Below are 26,361 nucleotides of genomic sequence, written 5' to 3' on the forward strand. Positions count from 1 at the left end.
AAAGTTACATCAAAAGATGCCCCAGATGCTTGAGTCCCTGCCACCCACATAAAAAGATTCAGATGGAGTTCCAGGCTTCTGTTTTCAGCTTGGCCCAACCTCAGCTATGTGTGGCCATTTGGGAAGTGAACCAATTGCTAGAAAATTCAATTCTCTCCATCCCTCCCTCCCTCCCTCTCCTCCCTCCCTCCTTCCCTTCCTCCCTTCTGTACTTCATCTTTCAAATGAATAAATAAAATCTTAGTTAATATGGGAAAGGCATTAATGTTAGCATTTAGTAGTGCCCATGGTTTCATTCCTCCTCTGGGGGTCTTGGACTTTATATAGAATATTGGCTATTTGGGGCTAGTGCTGCAGCACAGTGGATTAAGCTGTTACCTGCAGTGCCGGCATCCATGTGGGTGCTAGTTTGAGTCCCAGATGCTTCACTTCCCATTCATCTGATGAATGCACCTGGGAAAGCAGTAGTTCCATGTGGGAGACCTGGCTGAAGCTCCTGCCTTCAGCCTCGTCCAGTTCCAGCTGATACATCCATTTGGGGAGTGAACCAGCACCTGGGAAAACCTTTCTCCCTACTGTTTCTCCCACTCTCTCTGTAACAATGACATTCAAATCAGTCAATCTTAATATCTGAGTGAAGTGACTCCCACTAACTGGGACACACACCCTTCTAGCTTCTCTCATTCATGATCAGCATGGAGATTGCTAATCCTCAGATGGCCACAAAAGCATTGTTTCTCTTTGTCCTCTCCTGGATTCTCAAGGTACCTGCCGGCTACACCCCAGGCAGCAGAACACCATCATCCTGACCCATGGTGACCTGCAGACTCCCTCTGAATTTCCCTGGTGTGTCCCACAAACTTCCTCTAGGGAGGAGCAGGTGCACTCAGCCTTAGCCTTCCCGGGTCTGCTGCTCTACCCAGGTGCAGGGTGACTTTCCAAGATGGCCCCGAATAAAAGTGCACCACCTTGGCACACCGGTGCTTCAGGAGCATTGCGCCCCTATTCCACAGGGCCCCTGCTACCAAGGTTTTCCTCTCTCTCTCCTGACCCGTGTCCATTTCTGGTACTTCCTGCCCTCAATATCATTCTGTCCCTTTATACATAGGGAGGGCTGGCAGATTGCCCAGAAAACAGCCACAGCGCATCAGCCATGGCTGAATCACAAGGTATGCTCCCTGAAAGATGGCCCCACAGGCCCCCACCACAGGCAGGGACACCTCATGGGCCCTCCCAGAAGCCATGTGTTTTCCACACGCCCTCCTGTCTGCCTGTCCCCCTGTTACAGATGGCAAAACTGAGGCTCAAAACCACCCTGCGATGGGCCTGCTGGGGGTTACTGCCATTGCCTGTGGAAGGGTGAGGTAGAAATCCTGGACTTCTGGCTTCAGAAGTGGCGCAGTGGGTGTTTCTGCGAGGAATGTTCTTGCCAAGAGCCCATATGTTTCTTCCCAGGGAGACTGTGTCTTTGAGGCTTAGTAGTCCTTTCAGACTAGAGTTCAGTGGTTTGTATCTGCCTTAAAGTGCATCTTCATCTCCTCAAGTCCAAGTTCAGGGCTGAGCGTTGGAAGCTTGAAAATTGCCGGGAGCTAATGGCCAGATTCTTTTTTTTTTTTTTTAAAGATTTATTCAGTTTATTACAGCCAGATATACAGAGAGGAGGAGAGACAGAGAGGAAGATCTTCCTTCCGATGATTCACTCCCCAAGTGAGCCGCAACGGCCGGTGCGCGCTGATCCGAAGCCAGGAACCTGGAACCTCTTCCAGGTCTCCCACGCGGGTGCAGGGTCCCAATGCATTCAGCCGTCTTCGACTGCTTTCCCAGGCCACAAGCAGGGAGCTGGATGGGAAGTGGAGCTGCCAGGATTAGAACCGGCGCCCATATGGGATCCCGGGGTGTTCAAGGCGAGGACTTTAGCCGCTAGGCCACGCCGCCGGGCCCCAGATTCTTAAAGTATGTCTATGCTGTGGTGTCAAATCAGAAGTCAGAGGTAGGGCCCAACGCCACAGCCTAGTGGCCGAGTCTTTGCTTTGCATGCGCCAGGATCCCATATGGGCATTGGTTCATGTCCTAGCTATTCCACTTGCCATCCAGCTCCCTGCCAGTAGCCTGGGAAAGCAGTCGAGGACAGCCCAAAGCCTTGGGACCCTATGCCCACGTGGGAGACCTAGAGGAAGCTCCTGACTCCTGGCTTTGGATCGGCGCAGCTCTGGCCATTGCTGGGAAGTGAACCAACAAATGGAAGATCTTTCTCCTCCCCTCTTCTCTTTATGTCTCTTTCCAATAAAAATAAATAAATCTTAAAAAAAAATCCTTATCTCAAATAAACAAAGCATGAAATGTTACAGGTTTGTTATAAGGAGAAAATCAAACAATATATGCCCATGCTTTGTACCGTGCCTTCCAGAATGTTCCAGTGATGTCCCTATCAGAGACTCAGCATAGGGTCAGGGAGGCTGATGTCTAATGCTGTGGTCACCCAACAGGCCACGTGGCTTCCCAACAGTGACCTCCACATCCCAGGGCTGAAGAGTTGGGGCTGAGAGCTGTTTAATCTTCTGTTGGGAAAGCGAGACCAATGAAAAAGAGATGTTTGGCGCAGTGGTTAAGTCACCACTTTGGATGGCTCCATCCTGTACTGGAGTACATGGGTTGAAGTCCCAGCTCTCCTGTTAATGCCAGCTTCCTGCTAATGTGTATCCCCAGGAGGCGTTAAATGATGGCTCAGACACTTGAGTGCCTGCCACTGTCATGGGAGAACTGGCTTGCATTCCGAGCTTGGGGCATTGACCTGGTTCGCCCAGCCCTGGCTCGCCCAGCCCTGGCTCTGTTGTATTTGGGGAAATAAGCCAGCAGATGAGAGATGATTCTCCTTTGTCTAGCTCTCTTGTCTCTCTACCTTTCAAGTAAAATTTTAAAATAATTGTTTTAATTTGCAAGAAAAAGGAAGAAAAATTAATTTTCTCTAACCTCTGGCTTCCTCCCCCTTCTCTTTTCCTTGTTGTGAGTAGGATTGCTCTTTAATTTCTTTTTTAATTAAAAAATAAAAAAACCTCTGGTATTCTGGGTGATGGAGCATAATATTTAGACGTATTGAGCTGACAGTTGATGAGTGTGTTGTCAACACACCGTCACCACAAATCAAGTGTTCAGGGTTGGTCGGGAAGAGATGTGTGTGTAAATGTGTGTGTTGCATGCACACATGGGTGATTTAGGGTGACTGGGGAAGGGCCAGTGAGCCTTAGAAAAGCAGCTGTGGCGAGGTGAGCCACAGGAGAGGGTCAGGCCATGAAGGGGAAGCTGTGTCCACTGAGGACTGAGCTCATGATTATTGGCTATGGCAATCAGCAGCTGTCCCCTCCCCCATGGCCACCTTCCCCGGTGGCTGCCATGCAAGATGCTGACGCTGCAAGCAGAGGTGAGAGAGACACCGCTTCGGAGGGGTCCTAGTTGGAGGGAGAAGGCAAGAAAGACGGCTCCAGTAAGCTTTGAAATGGCAGGAGAAAGATGGACAGACTGAGTCCCAAGCCTGTCCTCGTGTTCCCTGAGTCTCCCACCTCCTCGTGCCCGTCTTCACTTAGCACATCACTGTGACAAAGCCTCTCCCAGCCTCAGACCCCTACGCACCGCCAACTCCGTGGCACCTCTTGTTGTAGGTCCCTGCATGCACTTGTGCTTTCCCTGGGCTCCAATCTTCCTCCACATGAACCTGACCTTTAAGCATCATGTTGGCCCTCTCCTCCCACCCCAGGGCCTGTTCCACCACTGGGAACCTGCTCACCGTCTATCAACGTCCTCCTCCCAGCCACCCGGCCTGGACCAAGTCTCCGCTTCACCTGGCTCAGCCTCGTCCTTTGACCCATGGGTCAGATCCAGCCACTATGCAATGCTGCATGACCCCTGAGCTATAGCTGTGTCTCTACTGATGATTGTTGGGTGACATGGGAACCCTGCCTTGGAACCCCTGTTAACTGAAATGCTCTCCCTCCCCCAAGCCAACTCCATTTTCTCATTTATGAACCTGAAATACAAATAATTATGCTCCATTATTATTCTTCATCTGTCTTGAGGTTCTTCCAAGAATTGTAGAAATTTAAAAAAATGTTTTTCTCTCATTAAATGAGCATTTACATAGTGGCCTCTTTTCTGCCTCTTGGCTGCAGTGCCTTGGAAATGTACTATCTAGCCCTCAGCAAAAAGTCTCTGCTGAGCCCTGTTCTATGCCTGATGGTCAGATCTGTCTCCCAGGCTTGCGCATGCACACTCACACACACACACACACGCGCGCGCGCGCACACACACACACACACACACACACACATACATACAGCTCAAGACACTTCAGGGGCTCCCTGGCACTCTTGGGACCCTCAGCAGCTGTGGCTCCTGCGCCTCTCCAGGTCCATCACTGGGTTCCTGTCCCTCCACCTGACCTTCTTGTAGCTCCTTAGGTCTACATGTTCTCACCTGGTGCAGGGCTTTTGTCTCTACCTCCTCTGCCACCTGTGACTCGGAAGCTTTCCTGCCCTTTTCCCCCCTTTGCTAGTGTGAAGGTGTGCTTAGTGGGTGGCAGGAAGTGCTAAGGGAGGTGTTTGTACTTGCCATTTTCTCCGTGGAAGGATTCGGGATCATCAGCTAGGACCAAGGTCTTCAGGTTTTGAATTTGAGCCCTTTCTACCAGCAGAGGGCTCCACCACAGCCCGGAAGAGTTGGGCTCCAGCTGGGGTATCCATCCCAGGCATCCCGATAGACCTGCCTTTCCGCGTCCATTCCCAAAAGTGTGGCCTTGTCAGGAGTCCGCAGCTCTGTCTTGCGCTGGGCCAGAACCCAGCCCTGTATCCCCAAGGAGGCACCTGCTGCTGCTGAAAGTGCAGAAGGAGCAGGGCCGGGCGGGGGTGCGGGGAGCATCTATGACTAAGAGTGGGCCAGACACATCCACACACAGGAAGACTCCCTCTGGCCATGCCCCCTGCCCCCAGGTGACAACTGGCTTCCTCACGGCTCACTGACCAGCACTCCCCAGAGCACCCACTCCCCGAGACATAATCTAGCCAAATAAACATCACCTGGGAGAGAATACAGGGCACTTTCAGAAGCTTATGGAAAAATAGGAGAGAAGGAAAGAAATCTTCCATCTGTTGATTCACCGCCCAAATGTCTGCAGCAGCAAGGCTGCCCAGGCTGACACCAGGAATCTGAAACTCTAGCTGGGTATTCCACACTTGGTGCCAGAGGCCAAGTCCTTGGGCCACCGTCTGACTGTTATGCACATTAACTGGAAGTTGGATTGCAAGTAGAACAGTAAGGACTCAAGCTGGCACTCCAGTGTAGGATGCTGGTGTCACAAATAGCTACTTTACCCACGGACCACACTGCCAGCCCCTTGCTGTTCCTTTTAATAGAACGGCATTGTGAGTTCATTCTAGAATCCCCCTCCAGTCAGTCCCTTATGGTGGGCATTCAGGCTGTTGTCAGCCTTTGGCCAGTCAACGAATACCACGGTGTATACAGTTGTCTATGCATTGTCTGCACGTGTCATTTGTTACAAGCTTCTACCTTGATCAGATTCCTGGAAAAGCAATTTTGGGCGGAAGTTCAGGCTAGTCTAATTGACGAGCCAAAAGGCCTCCCATTGCTGTTACTCTGGGGTGCCGAGCTTGAAGAGATCCTCACCGAGGCCCATGGGGGTGCAGCTGGAATGTGCGTTGCAGTGTTACGAGAAGGTTGACTAAGGCAGTGGAAAGGATGGACACACTTCCCATTTTATGAGTCTGCAGGAGGGACGGATGAGGTATGTGGCCCTGGCGTGGCCTGGCACTAATGCCCAGAATTGCAGCCGTCAGTATCATTCTTCCCATGTGCTTCGCAGCACTTCAACATCTCTATAGTTTGTATTTATTTGTTTTCATTTGGTGTTCAAAAAGCTGACAGAGGGCCCAACGCTGTAGCCTAGCAGCTAAAGACCTAGCCTTACACGCACTAGGATCCCATATAGGTGCTGATTCTAATCACAGCAGCCCTGCTTCCCATCCAGCTCCCTGCTTGTGGCCTGGGAAAGCAGTCAAGGACGGCCCAAAGCCTTGGGACCCTGCACCCACGTGGGAGAACCGGAAGAAGCTCTGGGATTCCTGGCTTTGGATTGGCTCAGGTTCAGCCATTGTTGCCGCTTTAGGGAGTGAATCATCGGAAGGAAGATCTTCCTCTCTGTTTCTCATCCTCTCTGTTTATCTCACTTTGCAATAAAAAAATAAATAAATCTTTAAACAGACAAAAAAAGATGACAGATATCTTTTATTCACTGACTACCTTCCCCCAAGTGCCCCACAACAGTCAGATATGGACCAGGGGTCAGAGCCAGGAGCCCAGAACTCAGTCCAAATAGGGCCAATGCTTGCTGCCTCCCAAGGTACAAATTAGTAGGAAGCTGGATTGAAAGTGGAAGAGCTGGGACTACGTTGGCTCTGTGATACACCATCTCTCTTGGCATACTAGTCCTGTAACTCCAGCTCCAAATACCTGACCCTCCCCGTCAGAAGTATCGTGTCAACTCATGGACATAACACTAGGGGTCTCCCCCACTCTCCCAAATGCAGCCCACACATGTGGGGCTGGAGTGTGCCCGTGCCACAAGCTCTGTGCAAGCGCCCCAGGCAGAACTTTCAACCTTCCTCCTAGGGAAGGGGATTGGCTTCTTCATGCCTCGCCTTCGGCCACACACACGGGGATGTGTTTGACAACCTTGTTTGCTGCATTCCATAAACATTGAGTCAAACCACTTTGGGCCAAACACTGTTCGTGGCCCCCTGGAAAAGAGAGAGATGCGCACACAGAGCTGTGGAGACACAGTTCTAATTCAGTGTAACATGGAATCTAGATTTGAAAACTAGAACGCCCAAGGGTAGTGAGCTGGGGCAGGGGTGTTTCAATGAGCAGGATTGCCTGTCTGGCCTGTAAGACCATCAGCTCGGTGGGCTTGGCCCTCATGCCCCTTCCCTCTGCCTGCAGGTTCCAAGGGCTCCAGTTCTGTGTTCTCAGTTCACCTGCAAGGGCCCCTGCTGGGTGCTGCACCTCAGTCCTCTGTTCTCACAGCAGCTAGTGGAAATAGCTCTGGAAAGACATTGGGACAGGGAGATAATAGGATTCAATGACCAGTAGTATAGCTCTCTCTCTCTCAAGCCAACAGACGGGTTTGGGGGCTTTCCAAGAGGAAAGGAAAGAATCCAGAAAAGGCAAGACAACCTCTTTGTTCCCTAAGGCATCTCAACAGCCATCTGGTAGACCAAAGCCAATCTTGGGATCCCACCCAGCATCCATTAACAGCAGACAGCTTAAGAGGGGCCGGGGAGTGTAGGGTCATTTCATTTCCAACTTGTACCATTCGGTTCTACAAAACATTCTTTTTTTTTTTTTTTTTCCATTTAATTTGAAAAACAGAGAGACAAAGATCTTCCATCTGCTGGTTCACTCCCCAAATGCCTGCAACAGCTGGAGCTACGTGACGCCCAAGTCAGGATCTTGCAGCTCAGTCTGGGTCTCCCATGTGGGTGGCAGGGACCCAATAGCTGAGCCATCTTCTGCTGCCTCCCAGGGTGTGCGTGAGTAGAAAGCTGGGTTAGAAGCAGAGGGGCTGGGATAGGAACCACTCTCTAATGTAGGGTGTGGGCATTTGAGGCAGCATGATAGCCATGGTACTGAATGCCCATCCCAGCATTTGTTTGAAGTTATAGTTAAATCCTACAGTTGTTCTTATGCATAACACACCATGCTCTGGAACCATACCCTCCTGACCCTCCATGGACTCGCTCCTCTCAGACATCATCCCCAGGCTGTCCCTTGGCCTCGCCCCTCCTGTGATTCCCTCTATCTGAGAGGACCCTGAGGGGCTCCATAAATTGCCACCAGGCCCGAGACTCCCTGTGGATTGGGAACATTGACAGGCTGTAGGGCGTGAGCTCCAAGGTCTTGGGCCTGGCACCCTTGAGCAGGTGCCTGCTAAGCATTCACATGGCCAGGCCAGATGGAAGGCACAGGTTGGGCCCAGGGACACAGGACCCACTGGAAGGGATGAGTGCCTGAGAAAGGCTCCCATTCTGTCAGGGCTTCTAGAAAGAGCAGGCCAGAACAGGATCCAAGGGGGGAACCAGAGGAGTGACTGACTCAGGAAGTGCTGCTGGGAGGGCCTACAGTCTCAGCTGCCAGAGGTCCCTCTAGTTTGTTTGTTGACTCCTGGAAGATCTTAGAACTCTGAGCCAAGAGGGGGCCCGGGGATTGCTTGTCCAAGCCCCCTTATCTTGTAAGACAAGAGCCCGGGCGCCTGTGGCGTTGCCCAGGATGTGGGTCTGTATTGCTGCCGGTGTTTACAGAATCCCCCAGAGTGGCACTGATGTCATAGTCTGGGGTGGCCTGGGCCTTCCGCAAGGGGTTTCCTGTCTGAAACCCACATGGGAGAGCCCAGGGAGAGCAGTGACACCCCGAACCCCAGAGCACTGATGTAGTTAGTGCACCAGGAGGCTTGCTGTCTTTGCTACCCATTAGCTGTTGTCTCAAAAGAAGCTGGTGGTTTCTCCCTGGATACCCACCCTTAGGACCCTTGGCAACCAAAGCATTTGGTTGTTTATACACACACAAACAGACACACACAGATGTCTTTGAAGACCACATACCAAAAACCAACCTCGCTGGACTTTGGGAACTGAGCCTTTAACCGAATTGCATACTTGGACTCCTGTGGGCTGACACTGTCCCAGGTGTGTGTGACCAGGACATGGTGACTGAGTCCACTCCCCTCCCCGTGGTCCCCTGCACAGACACCTGCTGGAGGCTCTTGGCAGCCATGTGCCCATGATGTTGGCTGTTGGCCGTGGGTAATAGGAACAGAGCTCTTGGGATCTTGCATTTTCTTTGATTAGTAATTCATTCTGAGGCAGCAGGTGGGAGCAAAGAGCCCAGATCTCCCTACCTCTTCCCTCTAACTTCATTCCCCATGCTGCTTGGGGCTTTGGTGGATCAGCCTCCCATTCTCTCAGCCCAGCCTGGCCCAACCCAGTCCGACCTGACCTTGCCCTGCCTTCCCTTGCCCAGGATGTCACCTTGGCTGTAGCTCTTTCTCTGGCTGTGGTCCCCAGCGCTGATTCAGAAGGTTCCTCAGCCCACATCCTCAGGACTTGAGTGCTGGCCCTGGACGGTTTCTCCCTGAGTTCCCCCAAAGCAAGCATCTGCCCGCTGCACCACTGCAGCCCTGGCTAGAATGACCCAACCCTCCTGCCAGGCCTGAGGTCTATAGCATGGCTTGCACCCTGCGAGGCCAGGAGTTGGTTGTCACCTTTTCTGTCTCCTCTTTGACTCCCTGGGGTCTCTGGGAAGCTCATCTCCTGCAGACTCGTGGCCTTCAAGACACAGGTTTTGGGTTGACATCTCCCAGAGGAGAATCCTGAAAGGGCCCCAGAGTGAGTTTGCCTGCAAGACTTTAGAGAGTAGGGCAGGGTGCTGATGTGCATGTCCCAGCTCTGAGATCCCTGGCTCATTCAACTGGAAGCTTCTGGAGGCCCTGCCCTGCTCTTTGTTCCTGGCATCCTACAGGTTGTGCCTAGAGACCTGGGTTTGTTGTGCAGTGTGGGTGAAATTGATGACTCACCGCCTCCTGGCAGCACTCCCTTGGGAGCAGCCTGTGACACAGCATATGGGTCTTTTTCAGGGGGCAAAATGCTCAGGTTGTTCATGGGTATCCCCTGCTGTCTTGTATCTGCAGACCTCTGCTGTGGCAGCGGGGTCAGCTGGGGGGCGGGAGGTGCATCAGTCCCATCAGTTCCATGCGACCTCCTCCTCTGTGTATCCTAAAAGGGGAGATGGGATAGGAAGTCCTCCACGCTCTGTGCACGTGGGAGCCCTGAACAAGCCCCAGGTCTGTGCAGTGAGTACCAGTAAGGACAAAACCTTGAATTTGCATATCTACGGGCCAACAAAAGATGAGGCAGGGAGTTGATGGGTTTTATTCAGATTTCCTCTAGACAATAAAATTTGCCTTGAGCAGCTGAACGTATGAAACAATGCTCAAGGACGCATAATCTGTGGAACCAAAGGTTGAGCTCCGTTCTTGTATTCAGTGTCTTTCTGGCGGCTCCAAATGCAGTTGGTGCTTGTACCCAGCTCTTGCTCCAGGGTGGCTTGCAAATGTGCTTAGGAAGGGCCTAGTGCACTGGTGTTTCAGGCTAAACTTCTGACTTTGGTGCTGGCAGCCATTGTGGACACCAGTTCATGTCCTGGCTGTTCCGTTTCTGATCTAGCTCTCTGCTTACGGCCTGGGAAAGCAACAGAGGATGGCCCAAGTCCTTGGGCCTCTACCCTATGTGGAAGACTCAGAAGAAGCTCCTGGTCACTCCCTAAATGATCACAGCCTTTTGGGGAGTGACCATCAAATGGAAGATCTGTCTCTCCCTCCCTCTGTCTATAACTCTGGCTTTTAAGTAAGAATAATCTTTAAGCAAACAAAGAAAAAAAGTACCCAGGGAATATATCAACAAGACCCATTCAGGCCATGGTTGCCTCCTATAGGAAGTCATCGCAGCCCACAAACCACTCCATGACAGCTCAAGAGAGAGAGGAGTAGCATTTGTCACTCATAAGGGGGAGGGGATAGTAAAGAACTAGAAATGACAGCCAGGCCAGGAGCCTCTCCAGCAGCAGGTGCAGGCGCTCCCATGGCCCTTCCTGGTGACAGGAAGCAGATTCCATGAGCCAGGCTTCCTGCCGATTCCTGGGGCTTGCTGGGCCAACCACGTCCCGGCTGGTGGTGGCAGAAACACTCATGTGATAATGCCCAAATGGAGCCTTGCGAATCTTCCCACTGCCACACACACCCCGGCTAGGGAGCAGCCCCAGGGCCACAAAGGGACAAGAGCAGGCCTGGACATGGGGCAGGAGGTTCCAGCACTACCGCCATTGGCACATCCAACACCAGTAAACAGATTACTGGATTATCTCAGCCCCACCAGTTTTATTTAGAAGCTTAATCAGAAAGCCTTTAGGATGATAACATAGCTCAAAGGGAGACCACGGAACTATTATAAGGCCACATCTTAGAGGACCGCCCATGGTTCCCACTGCACTTTGGGGATGGAGGGAGACCTGGAGTTAAGACTTCCAGAAGCCACAAACCAAGCCACTTGGAAAAACCCGAGAGTGGAGTTTGATGAAGCCATAAACCAAACCTCTTGGGAGGATGGTGTGTGTAGTCTCCCGAATGACAGCCCCAGAGTAGGAGAGAGGAAAATTTCTTTGGTTTTTCTTCCTACAGCCAGCAGTGGTGGTCTGGCAGGCATGGGGTGTTATTCCTTCTGAACTATAAGCAAACATGTCCTGCTGAAACCACAGCCAAAATCAACTTCCTCTCGATCCTTCTCTCTGGTTCAAAGGATTGCCCTTCCAACAGATAGCTCCATACAGGCTGGGCCTGTCTCCTGCTGTCCCAGGGTTGGGGATGGGAGTGGCATTGGGAGTGAGGGAGGGCTTTGATGTTGTGGAGTAGGACTAGGCCAACCATCGTTTGGGCCAAGTCCAGTATACAACCTGGTTGTTAGGATGGGTTTTTACCTTTTTATTAAATGGTGAAGAATCAAGATGAGCAGTGTTTCTTAACATGTAATGATTGCCTGAGATTCAAGTTGCCGTGTCCATAAACAAAGTTGTATTGCGACACATCCATGCCCGCTCATTTATGGGTCGTTTATGGCCGATTACACAGTGTAGCAGCAGCCCAGTTGTAACTGTGACCGGATAGTGGCCCCATGCTCAAAGTACAAGCCTGCCCCAGACAGGAAGTGTTCCAAACCCACAGCAGGAGGTGTCTGCTGTGTCTTCCATGAGCTACAGCACTTCATGCACCTGCCTGTCTGGCATCTAGGATCTTACTGGAAAATAGAGGATTGACAATGTGGCATGCAACTAAGCTGCCACGTGGGGCACCCATATCTGACCCTCCAGACTGCCTGGTTCAAGTCCTGGTGTTTTATTAATGTGCACCCTGGGAAACAGCAAGTGATGGTCGGAGTCCTCAGGTCCCTGCCACCCACATAGGAGACCTGAATGGAGTTTCTGGCTCCTGGCTTCAGGATGGCTCATCCCCAGCTGTTGTGGCCATTTGCAGAGAGAAACAGCGAGTGGAAGATCTCTCTGGTTGCTTCTCTCTGTCTCTCTATCCCTCTCCCTCTCTCACTGTCATTCTTCTAAATACATAAACTAACATGAACACTTTTAGAAAAAAGGGAATGTCTGTCCCTTGGCCCACACCAGGCATGGAGCCTGATGGTGAAGGGTCTTGCCTGAGGTCTAGGATACCCGGCTCAACATTTCTGTTTCCACAACGATGGCCGTGTCCCTATCACTGAGGAGACAGGACAGGTAGGCTGCTGTCCCTGCCACAGGGTGACTGACATCCCAGGGGGACAGGCATGGGAGCACAGGGTTGGTCATCTGGGAGGTCAGGACCATAGGAAGAGGAAGTCCCAGACTGTCTGGGACCTATGTCGGGGAGGGACAGGGTGGCCATGGAGACCCCCTTTGGGCATTTCTTTGTTAAACCCTCTTGGGAATTCTGCAGTCCTGCTGTAAGGAGGACGTGTGAAAGCAGCTCCATTCATGACTTGGTGAATGAAAAAACTCCTGGCACCAGTTCCTTATTAGGAAATTCTGTGAACAATGAGCAAAACAGTCACCTTATTAGAAAACTAATGAAGACTTCCGTCTTGGGGTTGGTCATCTAATGGTTCTATGCAATTGCCCAACCCGCCAAGAAAAGCAGTTTCTAGATTTTCAATCTAAAAGAGACTATTGGCAAGATGCTGCAGCCTCAGCCTCAGCCTCACGCTGCTGTTGTGTAGAGAAGTATGCCAAGGAGTTTGCTGATATGACCAGGTGTCTCCAGGTGGATTTGCTCACGCAGGTTATCTCAGGAGGGATGCTGGGTGACTGGGGGCTCCTAAGTGGGAGGAAAGCTTTTCATAGATTCTGTGTTTTTCTTTCTTTCTTTTCTTTAAAGATTTATTTATTTTTTATTGGAAAGTCAGATATACAGAGAGGAGGAGAGACAGAGAGGAAGATCTTCCATCCGCTGATTCACTCCCCAAGTGGCTGCAACGGCCAGAGCTGAGCCAATCTGAAGCCAGGAGCTTCTTCCAGGTCTCCCACGTGGGTGCAGGGTCCCAAGGCTTTGGGCCGTCCTCTACTGCTTTCCCAGGCCACAAGCAAGGAGTTGGATGGGAAGCAGGGCTGCGGGATTAGAACCAGCGCCCACATGGTATCCCAGCACATGAAAGAGGAGGACTTTAGCTGCTAGGGTATTGTGCCGGACCTGGATTCTGTGTTTGTCAGTTTACTGTAGTCTTTCACTTTATTTTCAAGCATTTGTGTGTAATATTTTTTGTACCCTTTTGAACCTTTGGAATTTTGAAGCTTGACTGTAGTAACCTACCCAAGGAATATATAAAGGCAGTTTAAAATAGATAGCACATGGTTTTGCCATCACCTCCCTGTGCTGCTTCAGGGAAGTTCTTTTCCCAGACTGGCAGTGAACAAGTGAGTCTTGATCCTCTGGTACAAACCAAGCTCCACTGGGACACGAACCAGTAGCCAATGGGATCCCGGCACTTGCAAGGTGAGAATTTAGCCATTGCGCTGGGCCCGAAAGACTCTTTAAAATCCCAAATTCAGAGTTCCAACCCAGGCTCTGGGTAGAACTCAAGAATTAACATTTGTAGCATGTTCCCAGATGATGTTGATGTTGTTAACCCAGGAACCCCACTTCCATCAAGGGTTCTGTCTGGGGGTGCTGTGCTTGTAAGTAAACCACACCCCAGTCCAGGAAACAGCAGTGAATAAAGAATGGGTTATTCCAGCTAAGAAGGCAAAGTCGTGGCCATTTGGGAAGACTTAGACAGTGGCTTCCCTGCTTCCAGCCACAGGGCCATGCGTAGGAGAGGGGCGGGGAGCTGAGATCACACAGCGTCCAGAATTTGGAAGTTCAACAGTAATTCTTCAGCAGCTGGAGGGAAGGATGACTCTGCATCAGGCTTTGGAGGAAGGTTGAGTAGAAGCGAGTTCTGAAATTAGCAGGCTCACTCCCACAGGATAACTCTACAGGGCATCATTTGAAAGCTTGCCACAATATATCCCTGCCTTCACCACCCAGCAAGTTCCTGACATCAGCATCGTGCCCCAGGGCGGACCCCTGGAATTCCATTCCTGCTTCTCTCCACTTGCAGTTCCCATTGGTCCATGAGGACCAAGGTGAAGTTTGACTATCCCTCTGTAAGAACTGAGATCTTGCCTGCGCTGTCCTGTTTCTCTTTTCCTGCCTGTCTCTGCTCAAGAGAGACTGAAACATTGCTATCTAATGGTTTCTTTACTCGTTGACTTATTCTTTCTAGAAATAATGTCCTTTGTGTAACAAAACATTGGGGGAGAAGGCTACACTGTGTTGGGCATTGTAGTTCCTTCCATTATAATTCCTATTATTATGGGAATAGAATTAGAGGTAGTACCACATCTGACTCCTGTTTCAATAGATAAAATTAATGATCAGACAAGTGCTTTGGTGAAAGTACAATTACAGGGTCAGAAGAATGGTCCAAAAAGGAGGATTACAGCCTCATTAAAACATGTACAGGAGGGGCTCGGCAGCGTGGCCTAGTGGTTAAGGTCCTTGCCTTGATCCCATATGGCTGCTGGTTCTAATCCCGGCGGCTCCACTTCCTCTCTCTCTCTCCTCCTCTCAGTATATCTGACTTTGTAATAAAAATAAAATAAATCTTAAAAAAAAAAAAAAAGAAATTACTTGTAAGAAAAAATACAAAAAAAAAAAAAAAAAAACCATGTACAGGAGGGCCCGGCACGATAGCTTAGAGGTTAAGGTCCTCACCTTGCATGTGCCAGGATCCCATATGGGTGCCGGTTCTAATCCCGGCAGCCCTGCTTCCCATCCAACTCCTTGCTTGTGGCCTGGGAAAGCAGTAGAGGACGGCCCAAAGCCTTGGGACCCTGCACCCACGTGGGAGAGCCGGAAGAAGCTCCTGGCTCCTGGCTTTAGATTGGCTCAGCTCTGGCCGTTGCAGCCACTTGGGGAGTGAATCAGCGGATGGAAGATCTTCCTCTCTGTCTCTCCTCCTCTCTGTATATCTGACTTTCCAATAAAAATAAATAAATCTTAAAAAAAAAAAAAAAAAACGTGTGAAGGAATGTGACACTCAGTCAGGGTGGACCTGCTGAGACCGTGTAGTCTGAGCTGAGATCCAATAGGCAATTAGCCCTTAGTTAGATGAACAGGAGGCAGGGAGAAAAAGAGTCCTCTAAAGTAGGGTGGCATGTGCAAAGGTTCTGGGGTAGAAGAGAGTATGGCAGAATTGAAGAAATAAATTGGAAGCAGCACCCAGTTTGTGGGTGGTGATGTTGAGTTGCCTTTGAAGATGGCAGTGTTAACATGAAGAAAGCAGCTGATCGGGAGCTCAGGCCATCTGGGCTGGAGACAGACACTGGGATTCAGCGAAGAATGAGTGGTGGCTGAGGCTGTCAGGACAGAGGATGTGTGAAGAAAGGAGGCAGCATCCGCTTAGGTCATAAACCCCCAGAGGAGTGGAGCCTTTGAAGGAAGGAGAGTCACTTCTGGTGAGCTGTGTAGGGTGTGCCTTCTCCTCTCCCTACTGAGATATCAGCTCTTGCTTAGGTCCACCTGGGTGCAGCCCGTGCCTATGAAGCATGCATGTGCACCTGATGCACTTGGACACATGTCTCGACACCATGCAGCTTCTGACTCAATGGATCTTAGCTGGGCCTGAGAATCTACATTTCTAACCAGCTTCCAGATGGCAGGGACCCCGTCATGAGCATCCAGTGTCCTTGTTTTTGAAGCTCAAAAGCTCCCCCATGCTGCTCAGGGGACTCTGGGGTAAGGACCACCCCTTTTTTTTTTTTTTTAAGATTTATTATTTTTATTGGAAAATCATATATACAGAGAGAAGAGACAGAGAGGGAGATCTTCCATCTGCTGACTCACTCCCCAAGTGGCCACAATGGCTAGAACTGAGCTGATCTGAAGCCAGGAGCCTCCTGCGAGCCTCCCACATGGGTGTAGGGTCCCAAAGTTTTGTACCATCCTTGACTGCTTTTCTATCCCACAAGCAGGGAGCTGGATGGGAAGAGGCTGCTGGGATTAGAAACAGTGCCCACATGGGGCAGTGACGCATGCAAGGACTCTAGCTGCTAGGCTACCACGCACGATCCAGGACTCATTCTTCACAAGTATCACTTCAAACTCTGCCATCCCTTGCTCCCCACTTCTGCTCTCCATCCTCTGCCATGCTCTGTTTCCACCGGAACTTTTCCATCTCTTCCTCTGTGGTTCAGAAAGTCACTGAGACCAACTCAGAGGGAGAACGCTGCCTGCCAGGGTCACCAGACTTTTCTGCTTGAAATCTTCTCTGAAAGAATTTGTTTTTAAAAAAAAAAAAAACCTTTGTCCCTTTCACCCATTTTTAAGTTTACATCCACATTTTTGTATCACATATTTGCAGAAGATGCAATTTCCAATATGGTATAAACATGGATATTTATAAGCCCAACGATGGCATCACTGTTTTAAATTTATCCAGTAGAATCTAAATATCATCACCATTTGATACCCACTATCGTCTTGTTTTGTTTTGATTTTTTAAATCATGAACACGCTCTGGTTTAACAGTGTTCTTGAAATTTTATTCCCATTTCACTTTCCCCATAGAATGTTACCATAATGTAATACATATTTCTGGCTTGATGCTTTTGTGTATTGCCTTACCATATGTCTCTGTTACAGCTTTGTGTAAAGTTAGAACTGTTTTTTTTAATGTCCTGAAACCATAAAGCTCTAAGATTCCTCTTCTAGCTTGAGTTATCATCCCAATTAATGGTATATCATTGATCGAGACAACCTTGCTATCTTACTAATTGGGAAAGTTATGAAGCAACAAAAGTGAAATTGCATTGAGGCTGGAGCTTTCTTGAGGAGATGGCCGGGCTGTGTGACTTTGTGTAAGATCCATTTTTTTTTTTTGATTCATGTATGACCTGCACACCTATGTATAATGTGGGGCCTGGAGCGCCCCTGGGGGAGCACAGGTCCAGAGCTGGGCTATTTCTTCCATTTGTTTATGGATCCAGGTAACAATATTATTTCTTGGATCAACACTGCTTGGGTTTCCATTTCTCATTTCTATATATATTAGCACTGAAACCCTCATTCACGAGATCCAGTAGAGTAGAATACACATTGTAAGCAGGGTCACTCTGCTGTGACTTGCTTTCAAGTCCTATACCAAAAGTAACATAGTTTTTTTTTTTTTAACCACTGAAAGTTATATTTAATTACTTCTGTCAGTACTTTCTAATAATTAATAATAGCAATAATTAGAAACCCCCAGCTACTTGCCAAAAGAGAGAAATATACTACTCATTTGCTTTCCTGCTAAGTTTTCTGTTATCTTGGTGGCAGGAAAGGGGAGAAAGAGAAAAAGGAGACGTTGCCCCTGGGACAGGATACCCAGTGAAGACTTGGGATTGGGTGGGCAAGGGGGGGTGTACTTTAGTTTTTAGCAAAGGAGAAGGGTGATCATGAAAAAGTGGGCATAAAAGAACAACTTGCACCTCTCTCACCCATCAGTTCTAGACGTTTCTGGGGAAGTTGAGAGAGGAAGACCTAGCAGCCCAGAACCCTCTAAAAGTGTGGGTGCCTCTACCTGGGAGGTGCTTGTGCACTCCCAGGAGTTCACACTCCAGATTGCTCCCCACATTGCCTGGTTTGTGTTTCTAAGAGGGGGAATCTGACTGACCCTGGCTACATTTTTGTATCAGATCAAGTCAGAAGCTTCTGACCAACTGGGCACCCCGGGCACAGATGTTGACCTGGCAAGCAAACCAGTATAGTTGATGGTACTTAAAAAAATTCAAGGAAAATTGAAATTAAAAGATGGGCTTATTTTGATGTGTAAGATATTTCAAAATCTAAAAAAAAAAAGGATGCTTCAAAATCTGTACATATATGGCTGGGGGGTCTTTAAAGAGCTAATGGGACCTGTGTGTTTTTTTTTAAATGCGTGAATTTCAAAAATTTTTTGCCTCTTTTTTTTGAAACCTCCAGTTCTGAAAATAAGCTCTTTGATGTCTCAATTGCCATATCTCTTCATCTTTGCTCTTTCTGTCTGGTGATATAAGGATGCAAATGGTTTGTCACATGTCCACCTTATCATGTCTTAGCATTGTGCCTTCTGCCAAGCAGGTATCTAATAATTATCTGTGGAACTGACAGGTTGATCAATGCATCCCTGTATCCCTGTGGGTACCAGCATGTTGCTGGGTTTTCACTAGCAAGGTCCCAGAAGAACAGATGAGTTAATCAATGAACTAAACAACACATTAACAAATCAATGAATTAATGAGCTTGAACAATGACTTGAAAGAGAGTTCAAGTCTCCTGTGAGGCTCAGTTTTACAGAAAGGCTGTCAAGTGAGTGCAGTGAAGGGCACTGGCTATTTCTTATCAAATCTTCTGTTGCATAGTTAGCTCGGTAACTGGTCATGATAGATGTCATGACCCATCCCACAACATGAAGGTTGATCATCTCCTGTCTCCTTGTCTTGCAGGCGTGAGCCGTGTCTCCTCACCACGGCGGTGTGTGGTCCATCCCCCAGCTCAGGTGAAGATGTAAACCCACACCCCACTGTGCGTATGAGTGGTACTGGCCAACAGGATCACCTGGCTCCAGCTACATTCCCAGACATGACAGCCGTGGAGTAGTGCGGACACTTCCTCTCAGCGTCTCAGGGTTTCAGGCCTTCTGGGTTTGCTCCATTTACCTTCTTATATGGTTTTGTGGCTGGACATTCGCAAGCGAGGCCAACGCCATGGGGGATCAACAACTGTACAAGACCAACCATGTGGGCCAGGGTGGTGGTGAGAACCTTTTCTACCAACAGCCACCACTTGGCGTCCCCAGCGGGCTGAACCACAACTATGGGAATTCAGTCCCAGGGAGCGGAATGGATGCCCCACAGGCCTCGCCCCTCTCCCCCCACTTCCCTCAAGATGTGAGAGATGGCCTGGGTTTACCTGTTGGCTCCAAAAACCTGGGCCAAATGGATACCTCAAGGCAGGGAGGATGGGGTGGTCACACGGGGCCTGGAAACCATGTCCAGCTACGTGGCAACCTGGCCAACTCGAATATGATGTGGGGGGCACCAGCCCAGGCCGAGCCCACCGAAAGCTACCAATATACTTACTCCCAGGCCAGCGAGATCCGCACCCAGAAGCTTACCAGCGGCGTCTTGCACAAGCTGGACTCTTTCACCCAGGTTTTTGCCAACCAAAACCTGAGAATTCAGGTCAACAATATGGCCCAGGTGCTGCACACCCAGTCGGCAGTAATGGATGGAGCCCCCGACAGCGCCCTCCGCCAGCTGCTCTCTCAGAAGCCCATGGAGCCCCCAGCACCGGCTATCTCTTCCCGCTATTCACAGGTGCCCCAGCAGCCTCACCCTGGTTTCACAGGTGGGCTGTCCAAACCAGCTCTTCAGGTCGGGCAGCACCCTCCCCCTGGGCACCTGTATTATGACTACCAGCAGCCACTGGCTCAGTTGCCAGGGCAGGGAGGACAAGCGTTGCAAGCCCCACAGATGTTGTCCCAACACATGCCCCAGATGCAGCAGCACCAGTATTACCCACAACAGCCGCCACAGCAAGCTGGGCAGCAGCGGCTCTCCATGCAGGAAATGCAACAACAGCAACAACAACAGATTCGCCCCCCACAGCCGCCGCAGCAGCAACAGCAGCAGCTACAATTGCAGCCGCGGCAGGGTTCCATGCAGATACCTCAGTATTATCAACCCCAACCCATGATGCCACACTTGCAAGAGCAGCAGCAACAGCAGCAGCAACAGATGCACCTGCAGCCTCCTTCTTATCACAGGGACCCTCACCAGTACACTCCGGAGCAGGCACATGCTGTCCAACTGATTCAGCTGGGCTCCATGCCCCAGTACTATTACCAAGAGTCCCAACAGCCCTACAGCCACCCTCTCTACCAGCAGAGCCACCTGCCTCAGCACCAGCAGCGGGAAGACAGTCAGCTGAAGACGTTTTCTAGCGACAGGCAGGCACAGGCCATGCTGAGTTCTCACGGGGACCTGGGCCCTCCTGACACAGGAATGGGAGATTCAACCAGCTCAGACCTGCCTCGGGTCAGCAGTGCCCTCCCCCACCGACCGCTCCTGTCCCCCAGCGGGATGCACCTCAATAGCCTGGGGCCACAACATCAGCAGGCGTCTCCCAGTGCCGTGTGGCCCCAGGTATTCTCATAGTGCAAGTTTCCCACCTTGCTTAGGGTGCTGCGGGGCCAGTGAGAGCTGACGTCATGCAGCGTCCAATCCTCTCTCCAGTCCCACCTACCTTCCCGCGAGCATTAACCTATGTGTGCCAGGAGCTAAGTCAGATACTTGCAGGAGGAAATTAATTTTGATCCAGTTCTTTGCATGTGGAGCCTTTAATCTCAGTTAAGGAGATGACCAAAGTCTTGTAGCATGTCCTCGGTGATTCATATAATGATCAAGACTTTGAGTCCAGTGCCAAGGGAACCAATCCGTAAAGGGTGTATCACCACCACCCGCATCAGGGTATTCCCATAAAATGGGTTCCCCTTTGGGACTATTATGACAACACTTCTCAAAGTCCATGGCTTAGGTGAGCAATTCCACAAAAGTCTTTAAGGATGTTGCTAAAGCAACAGTGGGGTCTCTGGATAAATGAATGTGAAATTCCTTTATGTGAAAGATATATGCCCACATTGTGTGAATCTCCAGGAGGGCATATGAACATGTGGTTGCAGAGGGGGAAATGTTATTGCCCCAGGGATCCAGATTGAGAAAGTAAATAAGCAACCTGGTCTCATGTAATCAGAACAAAAGAGAGCAGGGGAGACTGTAGGAGAGCAGAGATGCCGCTCGCCAGCATTCATTCAGGATTTGTTTGTGAGAGTCTAGGCCAACAGATCATGTCTTCAGACCAGATGCAGCCATGGTTACTAACCATTGGTTAGTTCCTGAAAGTGTCTGCCCACAAAAGAGGCTCCTGTATGCTGGACACCACTCATGCCTTGGCCTGTCCGAAGTGCTACCCTTATGTGACAACAGGGACTAAGGAGGAAGTGATTCCAAATAGTAACTGGTTTGGGTAGACAGAGTTCTGATGGGGGTTGAAGGTTAGAGATGAACTTCCCCTTGATCTTGTCTTTTCTTGGACTCAGACCGCTGAGATCACAGAGTGCTTTTCTGAGTACAAGAATGACATGACATGGCCACGGAAGGAAAGAAGGGAAGGAGGGAATGAGAAAGGAATAATTCCAGCAGGCGCTCTCCTGGCCTGATGCTGGCTCTTCCAGCTCTGCTCTCTGTCCCCTAAGGGAAGGGAACCTGTTTCTGTCCCTGGGGAGAGAGGGACAAGAAGGAATGAGGTGAGGGTGCATCCAGGCATGTGGCTGGCAGCACCTCCAGGAACAGGACTGTGGTCCCAGGTTAGGGAACAACTAAAGAGAAGAAATCGGATGCAGGAGAGCAAAGAGGCGTTTGGCCAAGCACAGGGTCAGCGGGAGCTGGAGTGCGGGAAGAGCTCCTCCAGGGGACCACGGTGTGTCTGCCTTCAGAAACACATCTGTTTCTCTTTCTTCTCTCTTTCGGTGTCCTGTTTGGCTCACAATTAGATGCACCTCCCTGACGGGCGAGCCCAGCCGGGATCCCCTGAACCAAGGTAGGATCTGTGGAAATGCTTTGGTATTTGGGGAAATTGGGAGGTGTTCTTGGGCTGTCTCATGATTCATTTTTAAATTCGAGGACAGTTTCTCACTGAAGTCAAGGTGAATATTACTGTTGTGTTTGAGTGCTTCACTGTGTGTAAGCACCTGAGGACTTTCTAAAGTTCATGGGAGATGGAATGAAAAGTGAAGTTTAGCGGGATAGTGCTTTGTTTAGCCCAGCAGTTAGGCTCCAGGTAAGACACACAGATCCCACATGAGAGTACCTGGTTCAGTACCCAGCTCCTGCTCTGATGCCAAATTCTGGCTAATGCAGACCCTGGGAGACAAGTGATGATGGCTGAATCACAGAATTGGGTTCCTCCGATTCACCCACAAGGGAGACTTCCACTGAGTTGCTGGCTTGTGGCTTCAGTCTGGCCAAAATCTAGTCCTTGCAGGCTTTCAAGAAATGAACCAGAACATGGAAGCACTCTTTCCCTTCCTTTCTCTTGCTCTGAAAATCAGCAAAATATTAAAAATTAAACTTACCAAAAAGAAGGTTTGCTTTAGGTGCAAAAACTTTCAGAATCCATATGTGGTGTTGCTTTTTTTTTTTTTTTTTTGAACCTTAGTGATATACCTGTCCCATGAACTTTTTGAAGACCCCTTTCATTATGTGTACTAGAAGAACCCAGTGAGATTGGATGTGATTGCCATATACTTATATAGTGATCACTCCATCATTGTAAGCTATTATCATGATCATTTTACAACTGAGAAAACTAAGGCTTGGAGAGCTTAAGGCTACATGTCAAAAAAATATATAGCCTATGGGGGTGCCTACGCCTACTGTGTGTCACGTAGAGACCTGAGCAACACAGCAGTGAATATACAGACCTGCTTCCTCCCCTCATGGGCATGGCAGCAGTGTCAGCTTCAGCCAGAACCTGAGAAACCTCTGAAACGTGCATCTTGGGGGGCTGCTTTCCTGTCTCAAGGGAAGGCTGCTGGTGGAGGATGGCCCCAAAATGGAACTAAGCTATCGGAGGGAGAGAAAGCTGCAGGCCTGGAATAAAAGAGGATGTTTTGTCCCATTCTGGGGTGAGGACAAGTCCTTTCCCCCTCAGCGCCTCAGTTTTTATCATCTGTAAAGTGGGCATTATTCTCCAAAGGGTATTAGGATGCTATAAGTAAGAAATGCATTAGAGAGCACTGGATGAATACAACGGGTTCGTGCTGGGTGTGACTTTTTGCTTCTCCAACATGTGTATCTTCTCCCTTTGGCCCTCCCTGTGAACAGTGGCCAAGCCAAAGGAGTGTTTGGGGAGCAGTTTGATGCCAAGAACAAGCTGTGCCCCATCTGCCTAAAGGAGTTCAAGAGCCTGCCTGCCCTGAACGGCCACATGCGGTCGCACGGGGGAATGAGGGCCTCCCCCAGCCTCAAACAGGTGAGTCGGCGCCCATCCCTGGTCCTCCCTGCAGACCGTGTGCTGCTTGCTTTGCTTTGCTGAGACAGTGAGGTGAGCCCCATGGGCATACCTGAAGAGCCACACTCCTCCCAGACACAGCACCTAAGCTTTGCCTCTGGGAGCCGACCAGGTGAAGCCACCCCCTGGCTTTAAGAACAAAGATAAATGTTCCCTGTGCCTCTGTCTCACAGAGAAGACAGCAGAGGAAAACATGTAGACGCAGGAGTATTTTCCTTCTGCTGCCTGAAGCACCCAAGACCAGGGCTGCTTCCAGATCAGTAGCCTGTGGCCATGGAGAGCTAAGGGAAGCATCAGGCTTTCGGCCACAATTTTCCATCCAACAGTACAGTGGGTGTCTGGCAGCCAAAGACCCTTAACTACCGTCTGTGTTATCCAGGTAGCAAGCTACTCATGAGTTGCAGAATTTGAGGAGAATTCAGAGAACATTCTTTATCGTAACTGAAAGCTTTGGGATTCACTCTATTCACCAAAGATTTTCTCCTGCTCGGATCATTTTCTTCTACTCAGATCACTCCATCTCATCAACCCCTTTGTCTTTTTTTAAAGTAACATGTTTCCACGTTTTCAATGTGGTTTCCTAACCTAAATAAAACCCAAGGTGCAATGCCTACTTCCACTTGACAGATGCATCAACTGAGGGGTCTACAAAAAAAATTTTTTGTGTCAATTACAAATCCATGTCCTTTTCGTGAAAAGCAGCGACAGTCACTCCCAAACGCTGATATTTTAATATACACATGATCCATGGTCAAGATTGTTTAGAGTGCATGGCCCTGTCTGCTGCCAGCTGGCATCTCTCAAGCCGAGGAAAAAGCAAAGTGCATCCCTCCCTTGGGAGAGCTGCTGCCAGTCCAGGATCAAAGCCTTTATTGTCTGTGTAGGAGGAAGGAGAGAAGGCCCCGCCGCCAGCGCCACAGCCTCCGCCTCCTCAGCCCCAGCCGCCCCAGCCGCCACTGCCACCTCCTCCACCTCCGCCTCCGCCTCCGCCCGCACCTGCACCGCCGCAGCTTCCTCCCGAGGCCGAAAGCCTCACACCTATGGTCATGCCCGTGTCTGTCCCTGTCAAGCTTCTCCCGCCCAAGCACAGCTCTCAGGGGTTCACCAACAGCGTCGCTGCCGCCCCCGCCGCCGCCAGAGACCTGCCGGCCAGCTCCGTGTCCGACGATGAGATGCCCGTGCTCGTGAGGATGACCCTCTCTCCCCCACACTCCCCCCCAGGGGCTGCCCCCCGCACGCCTGCTGTGAGTTGCTGCTCCACCCCACCTTGCTAGGCTGGGACATTCCTTTGCTTTCCTGAAGATGGGATCGGCTCTCCCAGAGTCACAGCCTGCCTGCAGTGGGAGCTCCATTTAGCCATTAAATACCTGTCACTCTTTCAGGCAAATGGTCTAGCTTACATCTGGAAAGAGAGGACCTGACAGTGTCCTCAGCTGCAAGTCTGTACAGAGGTGATGACTCACCTATCTGACAGTCACCATCCCAACCAGACCACCTATTAAATACAGAAGTCCTTTTGTCCCAGATAATACAGAGCTACAGCCCAGGACCCTGCCCTTTCCCCCCCCCCCCAAATCCAGCAACCACCCAGCTAACCCCTGGGACAGCAGGGCCTCCAGGCAGTAGCCTCAGCATCCATGCTGATGACCATCCTCATCAGGCTGCTTAACATTCTCAACATGCACCTGCTTAAATACCCAGGAGCATCTAATCCTGGGTAGTTCTACCATCAACCCATCCCCAATCCCAGGAAAGCAAAGAGATTTGTCTCTCACTGTGACGTTCTCTCTCCAATTTTCAGTACTCACCCAAGCAGCCGAACTTGGCTCCAGGGCTCAGCTTTCCCTCCCTCCCTCCCCCGGGTGATCCCTGTGACTTACAGGCGTTATCAGACCTGTCCCCTCCCCTACAAAGTTGGTGGATTGAGTCCCCTCTGAGCTTGTGGGCTGCTGAGTTCTCGGGAGGCATGGGGGTAGAGCTGGGCTGGAATAGCATGACAACAGGCAGTTAAGAGAACTGGGAAAGTCCAGAAAGAATCTTTATGCTTCTGGATGTGATGTCAGAGCCTCAGGAGTGGACACTGATGGAAAACTAGTGAGGGTGATGATTCTCATAGGCTGGTTGCATCGTGGTTGGGCAGCAATAGGTGGACAGGAAATGACACATCCAGGCTCCCTCTTTGCCCAGGAAAGGCCCTACTTTGATGATGTAATGGAGAGACTCTTTTCAGCCCCGGAGAACTGTCAATCAGGTGCTCCTAGTTACACAGGGGTCATAGTCCTGATAGCATACCCCACCCATTCTAGATGTTAATGAGGACTGCATACGGCTGAATGGGAATGTAAATGGGCCCTGAACTTGATGCTTCCAATGCCCATTTTTCTGCTTCTATGGAAGCTGTACCTCATATTTCTGGATTCAGGTCTTTTCCTGGCCTGGGATAGCTTACCATGGTGTTGGGTGGCAGCTTTGACTCTCAGCTCCCAGGCACAAAAACACTCCCAAGATGAGGATGACAGCTGGCCAGGGGCATTCAGTTTGATTTTGACCAAGGATGGTTTCAACATCAGATGAGTTTGTGGGGGATACCACGCCATGCAATTGCATGTGAAGGAGCAATGTGTGCCCCCAGAGGGTGCTGATTAGGGAATGGAAGAGGCCAGGGCTTTGATGTGAGTTTGCTCAAGGGTTTCTGAGCAGGGTTTTGAAAGAAGGGTGGGGGAAAGAGCCAGCAAGGAGGGAACTGGCTGAAATGGAGCGGGCAAGGAGGGGACTGGCTGAAGTGGAGGCCTGCAGGGGGGCCGAGTCAGGGTGAGCAGGGTCCTGGCACCTCATGGAAATAAGCTGTCTGAGAAGGAGCCTTGGGGTTGTAATCCCAGCTCTGCCTCTAGTTCCCACGGCATGGAGCGCCGCTGAGACCCTCCCCATCTCAGAGCCCCAGTTTTCTTCTCCTGACCTTGAAGAGGTTAGACTCTTGTGTGATTCCTGCTCTTCACTGGGAGCCAAAAATTCAAAAACCCCCTCCCTTCGGGGGTCCGACTAGCTTGGTGGGGTGGGACTCTGGAGCTGGC

The 26,361-nt window shown here is 50.3% G+C and overlaps 1 protein-coding gene across 12 annotated transcripts in view; it reads left to right on the forward strand.

The window, feature by feature from the left end:
• The window catches only part of TRERF1 (transcriptional regulating factor 1), a 244,416-nt gene that overhangs the window by 190,321 nt on the left and 27,734 nt on the right, over window positions 1–26,361 (forward strand). For 6 of the 12 annotated variants that reach the window (XM_058662943.1, XM_058662934.1, XM_058662938.1 and 3 more), the window contains 4 exons: window positions 18,664–20,364; window positions 21,771–21,817; window positions 23,104–23,251; window positions 24,175–24,534. In XM_058662943.1, the coding sequence (XP_058518926.1) occupies window positions 18,925–20,364; window positions 21,771–21,817; window positions 23,104–23,251; window positions 24,175–24,534 (1,995 nt within the window). In that variant the 5' untranslated portion in view covers window positions 18,664–18,924. The remainder of the gene's footprint in view (window positions 1–18,663; window positions 20,365–21,770; window positions 21,818–23,103; window positions 23,252–24,174; window positions 24,535–26,361) is intronic. The other 6 variants (XM_058662967.1, XM_004590370.2, XM_058662985.1 and 3 more) reach the window with 4 other exon arrangements.

Source organism: Ochotona princeps, chromosome 1 (genome assembly GCF_030435755.1).
Source record: "Ochotona princeps isolate mOchPri1 chromosome 1, mOchPri1.hap1, whole genome shotgun sequence".
NCBI classification, from domain to species: Eukaryota; Metazoa; Chordata; class Mammalia; order Lagomorpha; family Ochotonidae; genus Ochotona; species Ochotona princeps.